This window comes from Ochotona princeps, chromosome 16 (assembly GCF_030435755.1).
Source record: "Ochotona princeps isolate mOchPri1 chromosome 16, mOchPri1.hap1, whole genome shotgun sequence".
In the NCBI taxonomy this organism is placed as follows: domain Eukaryota; kingdom Metazoa; phylum Chordata; class Mammalia; order Lagomorpha; family Ochotonidae; genus Ochotona; species Ochotona princeps.
Window position 1 is genome coordinate 15,233,269 of NC_080847.1, and position 14,808 is coordinate 15,248,076.

At 53.0% G+C, this 14,808-nt stretch overlaps 1 protein-coding gene across 1 annotated transcript; it reads right to left on the minus strand.

The window, feature by feature from the left end:
- Positions 1 to 1,237: 1,237 nt before the first annotated feature.
- On the minus strand, positions 1,238 to 9,196 carry LOC101530926 (cocaine esterase-like). Its single transcript, XM_036492757.2, has 12 exons — positions 9,104 to 9,196; positions 6,292 to 6,496; positions 5,301 to 5,430; positions 4,837 to 4,970; positions 4,497 to 4,755; positions 3,986 to 4,084; positions 3,603 to 3,743; positions 3,429 to 3,509; positions 3,049 to 3,193; positions 2,506 to 2,643; positions 1,958 to 2,030; positions 1,238 to 1,563 (listed from the first exon to the last, which is right to left on the minus strand). Exons 1-12 carry the CDS (start codon positions 9,177 to 9,179, stop codon positions 1,377 to 1,379), a joined length of 1,668 nt encoding a protein of 555 aa, XP_036348650.2. The 5' UTR covers positions 9,180 to 9,196; the 3' UTR covers positions 1,238 to 1,376.
- Between the last annotated feature and the right edge of the window lie 5,612 nt (positions 9,197 to 14,808).

Here is a 14,808-nt window from a genome sequence, read left to right on the forward strand (position 1 = left end):
TTTCCCAGGCATGTTAGCAGTGAGCTTGGTCAGAAGCGGAGCAGCCAAGAATAGAACCAGTGCCCCTACAGGACTCTACAGTTCAGCACTGGCCTCCAACAAATATATTTGAAATGTACTCAGTATCACTAATTATTACACCTATTGAAATCATTATAGCCATTCTGACTTTAAAAAAAAATTTGTCAAAGGTGGCAGGGATATGGAGAAAAGAGGATACTTTTTCTAAAAAAGATTTATTTATTTATATTACAAAGTCAGATATACAGAGAGGAGGAGAGACAGAGAAGATCTTCCGTCCAATGATTCACTCCCCAAGTGACCGCAACGGCTGGTGCTATTCCAATCCGGAGCCAGGAGCCAGGAACTTCCTCCATGTCTCCCACACGGGTGTAGGATCCCAAAGCATTGGGCCGTCCTTGACTGCTTTCCCAGCCACAAGCAGGGAGCTGGATGGGAAGTGGAGCTGCCGGGATTAGAACTGGCGTCCATATGGGATCCCAGTGCGTTCAAGGCAAGAACTTTAGCCACTAGGCCATGCCGCTGGGCCCAAGAGGACACTTGTAACCTGTGAAATGGAATGTGACATAGTAGAGACCTCATGGGAAACTCTATGGAAGTGCCTCAAAAGTTGATATTGGGTCCAATATTTAAAGCAGAATGAGGAAAGCATTTAAAACAAAGGATTTTGTTTTTGTTTTTAAATGAAATTTCCACCATAATCTCAAGAATTCCTATCTGGTAAATATGCTAAGAAACAAAAATACAGTAGAAGGGATACCTGCACCCTGCATTTGTAGCAGTGATTGTTCTGATACCTGAGCCCTGCAAGCTGCCAGGTGTATGAAACTGTGGCAAGGTTACTCAGATGAGTATTTCTTGGCCGAAGGAACTGGAGCTTTTATTTGTGGCAACATGGAGGAAATGGAAGAGGTCACTCATGGCAGCCTGAAGGCACCAGGACATGGTGATCCAGGTACCCAGGTACCCTATGGGCAGTTTACAGACATGAGCTCACAGGGCATGCTGGGAGGAGGGTTTCTGACATGCAGTGATGGGCAACAATCCACAAAGCAGTTCCCACTAGATTTGTATGGCATGAGGCTAGGAGGCTAGCAGAGAAAGGGTGGGGAGGAGGATGTGAGGCAAGCAGAAGAAGTCCAGTACAAGTGGGTGAAGAGGAAGGTGGGCTTCTTTGGGCACCGACAAGCGCAGTCCCACGGGGACTGCGTTGAGTGCACCTGATGAAGAGCACCCAGGGCAGGCTGGGCAGGGAGCCCTGGACAGCAGGATCTCGACAAGGGTGTGCCAAGGGGACAGAGGGCAGACAAGGAACAGTTGAGGGTGGGATGCGGCCCCCATATAGACACGGGCAGCTACAGCTCTGTGTGCTTCTGCTCAGCCCGCATCAGCTCTTGTATCTTCTTGGGCAGAGTTTGTGTCCAGAACCGGTGCCTGTGGGCCTTCAGGGCCTGGCCCACCGCAGGCTGTGTGTTCAGCTGCAGGTACTGTTCCTGCTGGTCCAGGACGGGCCAGAGCGGCAGGTCCTTGCCATTGGGGTTCCTGTATATGTGAGGTCAGAAGCGGGGATGTTGAGACTTCTGAGGCCTTAACCTTTGAGTGCGCTGGCTAGGGCCAGGCCAGCTTGCCAGGAATGAGGGATAGTTAGCAAGTACAGGAGAGCTGTCACCTCCCCTGATGATAGCTTTATGGAGATCTGCCAACCAGGGCAATGGTGTCTCTCACTCCCAAGAGAAAAATCTGAGAGTGTCAGCTCTTGGCTAAGTCCAGGACACAGAGTGGGGTAAATGAGGAAAGTGTCCCTGATCCCCAGGACCCTTGTGTAGCCAGCAGGCCCTGAAGCTGGGGAGGGCTCTGTCACTTGACTGAGGGCACTGCTGAGGTCCCCACAGGGGAGGGTCCCGTGGCCCAGGGAGGTGGGAGTGGGGTGTCTCACCCGGTGCGAGCAAAGTTGGCCCAGTACTTCATCATCCTCCTGCTCAGCAGCTCCTCCTCCTCAGTGAGAGTCACTGCAGCGGGGAAGGACACAGGGTCAGCTCAGACAGATACAGGCCCTCTTTCCCACCTGACCATACATGCCAGTCCAGTGGCGCTTTACACTTGGCTCCCATTATGAAGTTTGCTTTCTCCTAAACAACCAGATTTTGCTTTTCCTTTGTCAAACTCCTTATCCAAACCAGTTCTCAAGTTCACCTGCCATTGGCCTCTTACTGGCACAGTAGGTTTCATGCTTCTCACCTTGAGGGATCACTCAGGGGTCAGCTCTGCACCCAGGCCATACATTCATCACAGAGCCAGCCAGAGGAGAAGGGAGCCAGGCTTGGAGGCACTCACAGTGCAGTCCTGGCTCAGCCCTGGGAGCTGTGGGACTTGGGGTGCTTGATCCCATCTAAACTTCAGCCCTGTCATCTGTGCAGTGGGCACAGCACCCTCTCAGGAGAGCCAAGTGCTGCATCCCCATGCTGGGGAAGGAGGAAGCCTCACCTTTTGTCCCAACGAAAGTAGTTCTGAAGAGAAAGGGAAGCTCATCACCATGGTCGGCCTTCACATGGGGTGGCCGTAAGTCCTTCATGAAGCTGGGTGAATGCTGGAACTCGTAGAAGTAGACAGGGGCGTGGGAACCTGGGTGACAGGTGCACAGAGTGACAAGTGGTGACTCCTTCCCTGGGTTTCCCACACTACCCAACAGGAAAGCAGAAAACTGCCAACTGGTGTGATCTGGGAAGTGCTGGTGGGGTCCCAGGTGAGAATGGCAGTGGCAAGAACCTGGGTTAGGTCTTAGCCTTTGCCTTGGACTTTGTAGCTGTGTCTTGACACAATAAAACTGTCTCACCCTGGCTCTTCCTGTCCCCTGATGGAGATGTTGAGTTACTGAACTCACAGGAAGCTGGAATGAGACAAACGGCATGGGAACCTGGTGCCGAGAGACACAGCCAAGATATAACTAAGACAGAACATACCTCCCTGAGAGCTAACTCTGTGCTATCCAAGTGTAGGCCTATTGGCCTTAGCCACGGACATACTCACGATGAAAATGTGCCACATGGAGCGCAGGCATCACAAAAAGTGCATCGGTCATCATCTCTTGGAACTGAGCCATGAGGGTTTTGGGGTTCTCATTGTCTCCCAGATACTCATCCACCAATTTTTGCCCTATACCAGAAGGCAGCATCTAGTTTGGGGTACAGGGACAGAGTTAGGAAGTCAGGCAGCCAGAGAGAGGGGCAGCTGACAAAGTTCCTGGATAAAGACAGGAAATGAGGCAAAAAACTGGGCTCAGGGCAATTCCCTCTACAACAACACATTGGTTGCTGTGACTTTGACCCATGAGCCCCGCGGGGAAGGAGCTATTGGGACTATGAGCTGTTGGGGAAGGAGGCTGTTGTGTGGGAGCCCCAGGGACTCACCCATTGCTCAGATGCCTGATGTATTAGTGCCTCCATGGCAGCTCTGTTGATATCATCCCCGGTATCTCTGTCAGTGAAAGCCTGGGAGGTGGCAAAAGGTTATGCGCTAGATGGGTGGGCTACCCTGAGAACTGAAAATCAGACAGACTTCTGGAAAAATCATCCTGGGCTCACCTTGGGGAGGCTCCAGCCATACTCATCATTGTTGACACCAATGATGCTTGGGACGGGTTGGAAGTCAGCAGAGGCCAGTAGTTCATAGGGGTGTCTGGGCAGGAAGATGCCATCCACCACTGCGGAGATGATCTTGAACGGCTATGGGCACCGAGGGCCAGGAAGAAGTTTTGCTTTTGAAATGCTACTCCACGCCTGCCTAGCTCATTCCAGTGTGCAAATATCACACCAAATGGGGTACCATGCATGGCTTACAGAACTGCCTCAACCTTATTCGCAATTGAGGGTGGCAGGACAAGAAGGCATGGACATGAGCTCATAGCCAGGAACTTTGAAGGGCAACAGAGTCTATCAAACCTTTGTCCCAGTGAATGCGGTCCCACCTTGCTTATCTCCAGCATCTCCTCTTCACTCTTGGCACGCAAGCAGCCCACCAGGGTCTCAGAGTCCACCTGGCCACAGCCAGACAGGTTGGCCACCACCTGCAAAGGGAGCACATGGGAGCTGGAGGCCCATGCAGGAGAGGAAGGAGGGTGCCCGAGGCCCAGAGGGAAGCAGAAGCAGAGTCTTGTGGATGCACAGCTGTTGTCCTGGATGCCCAATATTCCCTCCTCTCTGACATGGAGTATCTCAGCCTCAGTGAGCTGTGCCTGCTTAGCTGGCTACAGACAAATTCAGCCTCAGAGGGGCAGCTTTTCAGGGCCCAGAACGGTGTCAGACTCTACTGAGGCACAGGCATGAGGATTCTGACCACTGAGTTTCTCAGGCATGTGGGCAGGGTGGGCAGTGCTGAGACATCCGATGGGCCACGTATGCCCACTCAATAGAGATAGTAGCAAAGAACCAGAGATGGAAAATGGCAGTTTCAGGCTTGGGCCACTGGGGGACACTCACTGTGGATACCATCTCAGATGAGCTGGTGATAATTCCAGGCAGCACAGCCACCCCACTCTCCATGATGGCTCCGTGGAAGAGTCCTTGTGACATGGGTGACAGCACATGTGAGGACACGCTTACACCACCAGCAGACTCGCCAAAAATGGTGACCCAGTCAGGGTTGCCTCCAAAGTGGGCGATGTTCTGCTGCACCCAGCGCAGTGCAGCCACTTGGTCCAGATAGCCCCAGTTGCCACTGGCGTGCTGGTCTCCAGTGCTGAGAAGTGTCAGGGACAGGGATGGTAGGGCTGTGTCTGGGATGCTCCTCCCTCAGTGCCCGACCCAGGTCCAGGCTCACCTGAAGAATCCCAGGACGCCCAGGCGGTACTGGATGGTGACCACCACCACATCCTCAAAGGCTGCCAGCGTGGAGCCATCATATACCGAAGCCATGCCCATAGTCAGCCCACCTCCGTGGATCCACACCATCACCTGGGAAAGCCAAGACCAACACCGTGAGGTTTCCCTAGCCTGAACTCTGCTGCTCTCTTTTCTCTAGTACATCTCCTGGGTCTCAGGGTGCTACAGATGTCCCCGACCACCAGAGTCCACACATTCTGACTTCTGGCAGCAACCAGGCCCATGGGACCCCATACCCATCATTCAAATACCCACAGGGAAAAGGGTGCTTCCTGGACCCCACAGGGAGGAGCTTCTACCAGGATCTATGATCTGGAAAGACACAATCACCTCTTTCCTCCCCATCCTCCAGTCACGGCCAGATGTCCTCCCACCCCCAGCTGCCCCTGACCTCCCACTCACAGGCAGCTTGGAGCCCTCACGGGCATGGGCAGGTGTGTAGATGTTGAGGTACAGGCAGTCCTCGGACATGGGCATGGACAGCAGGGACAGCACAGCAACATCACCCAATATAGCGAAGTTCTGTGGACACCTGGGCCCACCCAAGGAAGATGTTAGTGCAGGATACATGTAGTGGCTCAAGTTAAAGCCCGGGCCCCGAATTGTCTTCACTCTCTCCTTCACTCCTCACTGTACCCGTGTTGATTCATTAGCCTGTCCTAATGTCCCTATTAACCTGTATATAGATATGAGACTCGGAGGAAGTTGGGATTGCACCAACTCTCAGGGACCCTCTTGGTAGGTGGGGACTGAGAAAGCACACCTGACTCTCAGGGTCTCTGTGGCAAGTTTTCCCTACAGGTGCTTGCCTCAATGCTGTGTCCTCCTACACAGTCAGGCATGAAGTACAGGGCTTTCCTACTACACATGTGCTGGGTGTGTGGATGCCCATCCCTTCTCCAGGGAAGGCAGTGAGAGTGCCTTCCTGGGAGATGTCCTGGGACCCTTATCACTCCTGTCAGCCTCCAGCAGTGATACACACTTCTCCCTTGGCCCGTGTCCTTGGCCTGTTGGCTATCTCATTGTTGTGCCCAGTCTCCAGTGGTGCCCATCTCGGGGACCTGCAGGACTGGCTGATAGAGCCGGGGACTCTTACAAGCACTGAGGAACCCACCTGGGGAAGTCACCCAGAACAGTGTCCCTGACAGCACAGAAATGTGGCAGAAACTGAACTTGGGGAGCTGGGTCCCTGCCTCTATCTTCAGCACCTGGAGCTAAAAGTCTCAGCGTCCCAAGTCCTGAGCCAAGAGCCTGGAAAGATCCAATGGAAGTGTTCACATGGATGTCTATGGCACACTAAGGCTGTCAGCTGTGGGTGGAAGGGCAACCGGGCCTGGCCTAGCACTTGGAGGCTCCCAGACCTGATGCTCCCCGGGACCCTAGAAGAGCTCACATGGCTGGATGGGAGGTGCCATCCCTCACTCCACTCCAAGCTTCGGCAGGTTCAGGAGGTGCAAAGCGCAGTGGCCCCAGAGGTGGCTTGGCAAAGGGAATGCCCAGGAAGGTGTGGACTCCCACGTCGGTGCCTTCCACGTGGACCAGGCTTCCTCGCACCTGCCCAGAATGTGTGGTTCTGATGGGGCTGGTGGAGTCCTGGCCTGTGGACAGAGAGGTACGATCAGGGAGGGCTGCCACACCAGCTACCCCCAATACTACTCATGCAGTTTCCTCTTTGCAGTCCTCAGCTCAGCCTTGTCCTGTACCCGGATGCGTGCAAACACACACACACACACACACACACATACACACACCAGCTTTATGGAGTAGCTGTGTGTAGTCCTTCCTGATTCCATTAATGAAATGAGCTAGAAGAGCCAATGCGTTGACCAAAAGCCGTTGAGTGTTTCTGTTGCTGGGTTTTGGTTTGGATTGGGTGGGAAGCAGGAAAGAGAGAAAGAGACAGCAAGGAGAATCTTCCATCCATCCATTGGTTCACTCTGCAACGGCCATAACAGCTTGAAATGGCACAGTCTAAATTCAGGAGACAGAAATGCCTTCTGTCTCTCAAACAGGATTGACAGGGGCCCAAGATTTGGGCCATCTTTTGCTGTTTTCACAGGGTGTTAGCAGGGAGCTGAATCAAGTGGAGCATCCACAGCCAAACCCAAGATCTTCTGGCCTCCTGGCGCCGCAGCTGATGGCCTAACCATTTCCACTTTAGCTCTGATCCCTACATTGCTTCTTTAAAGAATAAGAATTATTCCAGAAAAAAGAGCTTGCAGACTAATCATAACAGCGTCAAAGATGATATTAAAAGCAGAGGACATCGAGGGGGCATTTGTGCCTTGTTATAACTTTGGGAAGACTTTGTGTCAACACAAAGAGAAGGCTGTAGTTTTTTTTTTTGAACGTGAGACCAACATGAAATACTGTTGGAGCTCTGGAGACAGGGCTATGGCCCAGCAGGCTAACTGCTGCCTGTGACGCCAACATCCCACATCAGAGCACCCATGGGAGTCCCAGCTCTCTGCTTCTGATCCAGCTCCCTGCTAATGCACCTGGGAAGGCAGCAGAGAACACATGAGTGCTTGGGCCCATGCCACCCGGATAGAGTTCCTGATTCCTGGTTTCCATGTAGCCCATCTCCACCTACCATGGCTCTTTGGGGAGTGAGTCAACCCCTCAAGATCTCATTCCCTTTCTACCTCTCTCTCACTCCCAAAAATCTATCTTTCCTGTAAGTGAACCTTAAAGAAACTGATACACCAATGACTAACAGAGCCATTTGGAAGGCCAGGTAGCTCTCCCTTCTGTAAGGACTCGGTCACCCTGAGCGTATGGGCAAAGGGCAGGTAAGGCTGGAATTTCAGAGAGAAGGGGGCAGAGGGAGAGGGAGGATAGGCAGAAGGCAGGGTGAGTGTATATCCCTTTTGGCAGATTAGATTGCAAAAGGGTGGGGGAGAAGGCCTTTGACCTAGAAAAGCAAGGATCAAAACACACCCAGACCTGGTGCCCACAGAGGCAGAACTTCTGATGAGAGACCCAAGAGCACTGGCAGCCACAGGGCACTGTCAGCTTTGCCTTCAAACGCAAGCCTATGGGGCGCTAGCACGTGATGTTACAGGCTAAACTTCTGCCTGTGGCACCACCAGCCCATATTGCTTCAAGTCCTGGTTGCTCCACTTCCTATCCAGCTCAGTAATAAAGTGCTTGGGAGGGCCCGGCGGCGTGGCCTAGCGGCTAAAGTCCTTGCCTTGAAAGCCCCAGGATCCCATATGGGCTCCGGTTCTCATCCTAGCAGCTCCACTTCCCATCCAGCTCCCTGCTTGTGGCCTGGGAAAGCAGTTGAGGACGGCCCAATGCATTGGGACCCTGCACCCACGTGGGAGACCCGGAAGAGGTTCCAGGTTCCCGGCATCGGATCGGCACGCATCGGCCCGTTGTGGCTCACTTGGGGAGTGAATCATCGGACGGAAGATCTTCCTCTCTGTCTCTCCTCCTCTCTGTATATCTGGCTGTAATAAAAATAAAATAAATCTTTAAAAAAAAAATAAATAAAGTGATTAGGAAAGCAGTTGTTAGTAGCCCAAGTCCTTGGTCACTGAACCACCTCCCACTCCCCAACCCATGGGATTCCAGATGAAGCTCCTGGCTCCAGATCCTTGGCTCCTGCCTTTGTGGCCATTTGGGGTATGAACTCCAGGATGGAAGATTTCTCTCCCTGACTCTCCTCTTTCATTAAATCTGCCTTCCCAATAAGAATACAAACAATTAAAAACAAAAAAACCCTTTTGCCACCAAGAAAGGTGCATGAACTGGGGGACCCTGTGGCCCCTCAGACCAGTTGCAGCCTCATGCTGCCTGTGCTCCCAGGGTCAGTGGCCTTGCCTGGGGCCCCTCAAGTGTGGCTGGGGGCTTCTGGCCAAGAACAGCCAACTGTGGGAGAAGCTGCAGTGGGAGAAGCCCTAACTGCATGTTCACAGCACCTGCAGGCAGCACCAACATCAGGCAGAAACACAGGCAGCAGGAAACTGCCTCAGCTCCTCCTCAAGCTGCCCCCTTGAACTCCTTCCTGTTGGTCTCCCTTCTCACTGCCTCAGGTCCCTGGAAACCATGATCCTCTCTCAGCTTCTGGGCACACGGGGACACAAGGAGGAGAATCCCACCATCACCCACCCTCACATTTGTCCACACCATCCCACATGCTCTCCAGTTGTAACTGCCCATCTGACCCAGGTCCTTGTGGACACCCGTGGGAGTCTCACCCTGGCTTGGAAGAAGGAGCAGCATGAGTCCGCAGGCCAAGCTGCCAAGCCGGGTGCACAGCCGGTGCCGCCACATGTTCCCAGGCAAATCCGTGTGTGCCGCTGTGTGCCCCAGACGCTGTCCTGAGTGCTGTAGGGGAGGAACACGGCAATTGCCAAGCTGGAGTTTGTACTGGGCAGGGACTGGGCAGAGTGAGCTTACTGGGCGGGGATTAGGATGCAAGGGGAACCTAACCTGGCAGCTATCAGAAGTGGACCCAAAGCCAACAAATGTGACCAAGGCCTCCCCGTTTCGGTCCCTGTCACTGCTTGCCCCATGACACCCTCCCCTCAATCCTGGAGCCACTGAGATCACTGTCCTCACAGAGCAGGACAAGTGGGCGCTGGCCCATGAGTCCTTCCAAGGATCTTTTGTGGTAGCTACGTCTGCACGTGCACCGGATCTGCTGGGAGCAAATACCAGGTCCAGAACTGGCACCTATGATCAGAGTGGCATGGTCAGGTAGGGACTTCCCACCACTTGACCCCATACTGGTGGCACAGTCCCCTCTCTAGGACATATTTTGACACATGAAGCAATAGAACCAAACATCACAGATTTCCTATTGGGAATTACAGCACTGCAAAGCAACCTTGCCAATAAAGGAAGCTGAAATCTAGAACCTGAATCTGAAGTCACCTCTAGAATAGAGTTACAAATGCACAGAGCACATGGCAGACAGCAGAATGATTCATTGATACCCCCAGGGCACCATCAGTAGAACCCAGGTGGTGCTACCAATCCTAGCAAAACCAGAAGGAAGTCCTTGGGTTCTTTAAAATCAGCACAATTAGAAGCAAATGAGAAGAGAGGCAGAGGCAAGAGGTGGCATGCAGAGTGAAAGAGTCTCAAAACACAGTAAAACCAACAAGCACCGGCAACAGGTCATCAAGAGTATAGGTCAGGATGTGGGCGAAATTGGAGCCTTCACACAGTGTAAGTGGCAAGGGAATATGGTGCAAGGGAAGTGGGCAGTTCTTCAAGTGATTGCAGCTCTTATTGCCATAGAACCAGAGGCTGCAACTGAGGAAGGTGCAGTTAAAAAACTCTAATCATTTGCCCCTGCTAGGTGCTGATTGCTGTATTCCTGCTTCTGTAACCCCTGCCTTACTTGTTCTGCTAAGAGGCCATGTGACCTCAGGCCTGACAATTTAGGGGCAATTGCCCAGGTACTCTGAGGAGACCAACCTTCCTATGTGACATTTGTCCCACCACCCCCGATAGGAAGCCCCCACCTACCCTTTGAACTAACCAATACTAAAACCTAACCCTCTGATTGGCTGATTTTTGTATCAAAACCCCAAGATTTGGAGGCTCGGGGTCTTCTTCCTCTGAGACCCGGGCATGCTTGAATAAACGCTCCTGATGACCTCTGACTCCTGGTGATTCTTCGGGAAAGAGCGGAGATCCCGGCGGCGGCCCCGGCTCCGGTGGCAGCGGCGGCGGCAGCAGCGGGTGCACCGCGGTATTGACTGTGACCGCGGCGGGCGGCTGTGGCACCTACCTAGGGGGTGGCTGCGGCGGAGGTGGTAGCAGCAGAAGGCGCCGGCCCCAGAGCGGCGGCGGCAGCGGTGAGGAAGAGAAGCAGCGGCGGATCGTGACAGTGACCACAGCATCGGGGACGGCCAGGTCGTCCCTGGCTGTGGAGTTGCCTCGCCAGTCCAGAGAAGAGGAGGCTCCTGCCGAGCTGTACGCGGACCGGCCTGTCATTGGCCAGTGCGCCGAGCTGTGACACTGTTCCAGGTCGTGACCAATTACAACCGAAAGAGCTGAGACTACGGCCCCACCTCCGCCTGCTTGCTGCCCACCTGTGGTGCCTTGCTGCGCCGCGGTCCAGGAAGCCCCGCCTAGGCTCACCTGCCTGGCTGTGCCCTTGTCAGGGGAACCCTGCTTGCTTGCCGCCCACCCGTCCGCCAGCTAGCCGGGGAACTGAATCCATCCATCCACCCTGACGCTGGTGCCGGCACAACACAACTCTAGATATCAGCCCCCAAAGAACTGAAAGCACTGCCAAACACAGTCCTGCAGTGAAGGAGCAGCTTGGGTAGCCTTCGCCCTACAACACAGAGCCTGGGTTTAGCTTCCAGATTTGCCTATGGAAGTGTGCACTCCAGACAAGGCAGAAGTTGGCTGGAGACGGTGACTGCTCCGGTGCTGGAGTCACCCACGTTAGAGATTCAGTTTCAAAAAAAAAAAAAAAAAAAAAGAGATTTAATTTCCATCAGCTCAACCCACTGGGCTGACGGCAAACAGGGTGCTGTGGTAGGTGCTGACATGTTTCCCATCATACACCATAAACACAGAGTGCCATAGCAAGTGAAACAATGCTCACGCTGTGTTAGTGATAGGTGAGCTGGAGCTGGATGATCACATGGAGGACACGGGCAGCTCCTACACAGGTGCTCCTGGTACCCAGGATGGCAGTGTCTGCAGATGTCAGCACAGTGGTCCTGGACTCCCGGAATGCCCAGAGACACCGTGTCCTTTCTGAGAGGGGAACCAGCCCAACACACGATTTTAATGGGAGCCACCAAGTGTGAGGTTGAGCCCTCTGCCTAGAATGTCCTAGTCATCTGGGAGAGACCAAGCAAGGGAGGGAGGGAGCGAGGGAGCCTGCTGGATGAGCCCCAGAAGAAGCAGGAACGTGGACTGCTGCTGGTAGGTTAGATTGGGAAAGTGCGGAGGAAGAATCCTGGGTCTTTGATTATTTTTGCATTTTCTTACAGATCTACTTACTTTTTGAAAGGTGGAGTTCCAGAGAGAGGGAGAGTCAGAGTTGTCTGCTGGTTCTTCTCCAAAAAGCCCCAACAGCCAGGGCTGGGCCTGTCCTAAGCCAGGGGCTTGGGACTCCATCTGTGTCTCCCCCATGGATGTCTGGGCCCATGCATTGGGACTATCTTCTGCTGCTTTCCCAGGAACATTAGCAGAGGGAGCTTGATTGGAAGCGTGAGAGGAGTTAGACTGGGTAGTAGGCAGTTAGGGTTTTCTGGGTTCCCAAGGTATTTTTTTCTCAAATATAAAGGGGTGTTTTCCCCACCATGTCTTGGATTGACCAGAGCACGTCTCTCACAAGACAAGTGCATATTTTAACTCATCAGGAACATACTTCCCCAAGAGACAAGGGCGACATTAACATATCAGTTCCCTACCTGAAGCCTCAGCCCGATTCTGTCTCCAGCCATTGACAAGGGGGAGGGCTTCAGACTGTCCTCTTTATCATTAGAAAGGACCAAGAAGTTGGCCAGTGACACCTTTCTGGCCTTTGTCCCAAGAATAGGTACCATGGAAACCAGGAATTTTCTTTGTTTGTGGAGAAACATCTTTGAGGGGAACCTGTAAAAGATGCTTTCCCCACCATTAATAGGGGTCTTTTTGCTTTTCCTCCTGTTACTATGGCAGAGGACTAGGGTCTCTTTTTTTCCACTTTTCCTCCTGCCACTATGGCAGAGGGCTAGGGTCTCTTTTTTTCTCCACTTCTCCTCCTGCCACTACGGCAGGGGGTAAGGGTCCTTGCTATCTCAGAGCCCCCTCCCATCACTAGGATGGGATTCTCCTTTTTCAACTTTTTCTAATAAATCTTGCTTTAAAACTAAACTGTGTCTGGGCCCGGCGGCGTAGCATAGCGGCTAAAGTCCTCGTCTTGAACGCCCCGGAATCCCATATGGGCGCTGGTTCTAGTTCCGGCAGCTCCACTTCCCATCCAACTCCCTGCTTGTGGCCTGGGAAAGCAGTCGAGGAAGGCCCAAAAAGCTTGGGACACTGCACCCACGTGGGAGACCCGGAACAGGTTCCTGGTTCCTGGCTTCGGATGGGCGCGCACCGGCCCGTTGCGGCTCCGTCCGATGGGACGGAAGATCTTCTTCTCTGTCTCTCCTCCTCTCTGTAAGGAGTTATTCCAATATCCTTCCCTGGACCCGGCACCATTCCTTCTTCCTCACAGCTCATGAAGTTCGTGCCGGTCCAGCCATCCACCAATCAGATGTAACCTGGCATTCCACCTGAATCCCACCCCAATCTTCCAGCCCCCTCCCCAACTCCGCCCTCTCGCCAATCATCCCTAGGCATTCACCTGCAGGCGCCAATCCCCTGGGGGCCTGCCCTCAATCCCTCCCAATCCCCACCCCCTACACCTGGCCAACAAAAAGGCTCCCCCCAGGTGCGGCTCTCTCTCTTATCCCTCCCTCTCTGGTCTCTGGTCTCTCCTCCTCTCTCTCTTCTTCCTTCTTTCCAGATCTTCACCACCTCTACCCTGTTCCTGCCCCGTTGGAATAAACCTCCTAAGATATCTCGTTGCGTCTGGTGTGTTTCAGCTCACGGTAAAGAACCAGGTTGTGGGAATTAGCTGCGCGTAATAATATCGTATGAACTAGAACTCTACATCTTTTTAAATAACTAACATTTGGTGCGCGTAATAATATCATAATATCCTATGAACTAGAACTCTCCAATCTTTTTAAATAACTAACACTCTCTGTATATCTGACTTTGCAATAAAAATAATAAATAGATCTTTAAAAAAAAACTAAACTGTCTGCATGAAAATTCTTCTTTCCTGCGAGACAAGAATTGGTTGCTGCCGTATTCGGGGTCAAAAAACCCTACAACAGAAGCAGAGCAAGCACAACTGGAATGTGCACCCTTGTGGGGTGCAGTGTTCCAAGTTGTGATTTAACCTGATGCTCTAGGAGGCTGGCTCCTGTCCTGGGCCTTCTGAATGAGCACATAAAGGATCAAGGACACAACCCAGGACTCCCACACATAGCCTGAACTTTTGTTAATAAGGCCATGCATGTAGGCCATCACCTACGCCCTAGGTAGCAGCATGGTGCACAGACGTTCTTGAGTCTCAGAAGGCTCCTAGAATTGGCACCTGGGGCTTCTGTAGTCCGCAGATCACTTACTTCTCAGGGGACACCTAGATTAGAGTTGTGGCAGAAACAGTCAGGTTCATGACTATCCTTTGACTGGGCATGTGCATTGGTGCATCCACAAGCACAGAAAAGAATGGGCCTAAATCCTGTCCCTGATCCTGTCCCGTGGCTGATCCCGAGCAGCTCCGCTCAGAGCCTCCTGCTGGGCTCACAGACTGTTATTTCTAGTGCAGACACCACCCTCTCCCACTTCCTCTCAGGTGCCGGCTGTAAGGAGTTATTCCAATATCCTTCCCTGGACCCGGCGCCATTCCTTCTTCCTCACAGCTCATGAAGTTCGTGCCGGTCCAGCCGTCCACCAATCAGATGTAACCTGGCATTCCACCTGAATCCCACCCCAATCTTTCAGCCCCTCCCCCAACTCCGCCCACTCGCCAATCATCCCCAGGCACTAATCCCCTGGGGCCTGGCCTCAATCCCTCCCAATCCCCACCCCCTACACCTGGCAGACAAAAGGGCCCCAGCAGGTGCGGCTCTCTCTGGTCTCTCTTATCCCTCCTTCTCTGGTCTCTGTCTCTCTTGTCTCTCTCTCTCTTTCTGGTCTCTCTTATCCCTCCCTCTCTGGTCTCTCCCTCTCTCTTTCCTCTCTCTCCTCTCTCCCCTTCTTTCCTGATCTTCACCACCTCTACCCTGTTCCTGCCCCGTTGGAATAAACCTCCTAAGATATCTCGTTGCATCTGGTAATTTCAGCTCACGGTAAAGAACCAGGTTGTGGGAATTAGCTGCGCATAATA

Bases quoted from the DNA above. Each gene is read 5' to 3' on its own strand.
- LOC101530926 (XM_036492757.2), bottom strand. From the start codon at position 9,179: ATGTGGCGGCACCGGCTGTGCACCCGGCTTGGCAGCTTGGCCTGCGGA. The intron at 5,431-6,291 runs GTGAGCTCTTCT...GGGTGGGCCCAG, and splicing joins GGCACCTCCCATCCAGCCAT to GTGTCCACAGAACTTCGCTA. The intron at 2,031-2,505 runs GTGAGGCTTCCT...TCCCCGCTGCAG, and splicing joins TACTTTCGTTGGGACAAAAG to TGACTCTCACTGAGGAGGAG.